Source organism: Acanthisitta chloris, unplaced genomic scaffold, assembly GCF_000695815.1.
Source record: "Acanthisitta chloris isolate BGI_N310 unplaced genomic scaffold, ASM69581v1 scaffold38780, whole genome shotgun sequence".
Classification (NCBI taxonomy): Eukaryota; Metazoa; Chordata; class Aves; order Passeriformes; family Acanthisittidae; genus Acanthisitta; species Acanthisitta chloris.
Window position 1 is genome coordinate 1 of NW_008653947.1, and position 751 is coordinate 751.

General features: G+C 50.6%; 1 protein-coding gene across 1 annotated transcript in view; it reads left to right on the top strand.

Moving 5' to 3' along the window:
• Positions 1-350: 350 nt before the first annotated feature.
• HPS3 (Hermansky-Pudlak syndrome 3) overlaps positions 351-751 on the top strand; it is a gene marked incomplete at its 5' end in the record, with an annotated part of 10,835 nt that continues 10,434 nt past the window's right edge. Inside the window, one exon of the mRNA XM_009082878.1 lies at positions 351-747. Coding sequence (XP_009081126.1) covers positions 351-747 — 397 coding nt within the window. The remainder of the gene's footprint in view (positions 748-751) is intronic.

Below are 751 nucleotides of genomic sequence, written 5' to 3' on the forward strand. Positions count from 1 at the left end.
TCCGAGCTGGGCCATCACTTCCGATCATTCCCGAGCGGGACCGAGCACATCCGAGCGGGGCCGATCACATCCGAGCGGGAACGAGCACATCCGAGCGGGGCCGATCACTCCCGAGCGCCCCCCGATGCGGTCTGTGCTCCCGCCCCTGCTCATAAAGTGAATTCACTTAGAAGTTACTCTAGGTGTAGACCTAGAAGTCCTTTTTTTAATGGTAAGTAAAGTGCGTTTCTTTGCCACCCAGCAAAGGAACTTTGCACTTTGGATTTCATTAGACAAAAACTGGTGGAAACAGTTTTTGGAGCTTTCTGTAAGAGTTGAGACTTTAAGATGTTAATGGTAATTTCCTGCAGCAGCAGGTGAACAGCTCAGAAGCTGTCACCTGTAATAATGTATCAATCAGTAGCACTGCTTTCTTTCAAGGAGACTACCTGGCGACCATCGAAGGAAATAGCAAAGCGACTTTCCTGCGAGCCTACGTGAACTGGAGGTGCATGTCTGCAGGGAGCTCCCGCGTGTGCGTGCGCATGGTCGGGCACAAGGTGCAGGAGTCCTACAGTGAAACCCTGAGAGAGCAGATGTCGGTGGTTGAAATGCCACTCTCGGATCCTCCGCTCTGCATTTCGTGCTGCCCCGTTAGTGGAGATCTTCTCGTGGGCTGCAAGCACAAACTGGTCATGTTCCATTTGAAATACCTGGTCATAAACCAGAATTTGACTGTGTTGGATTTTGAACGCACCTTTATTCTTCACAT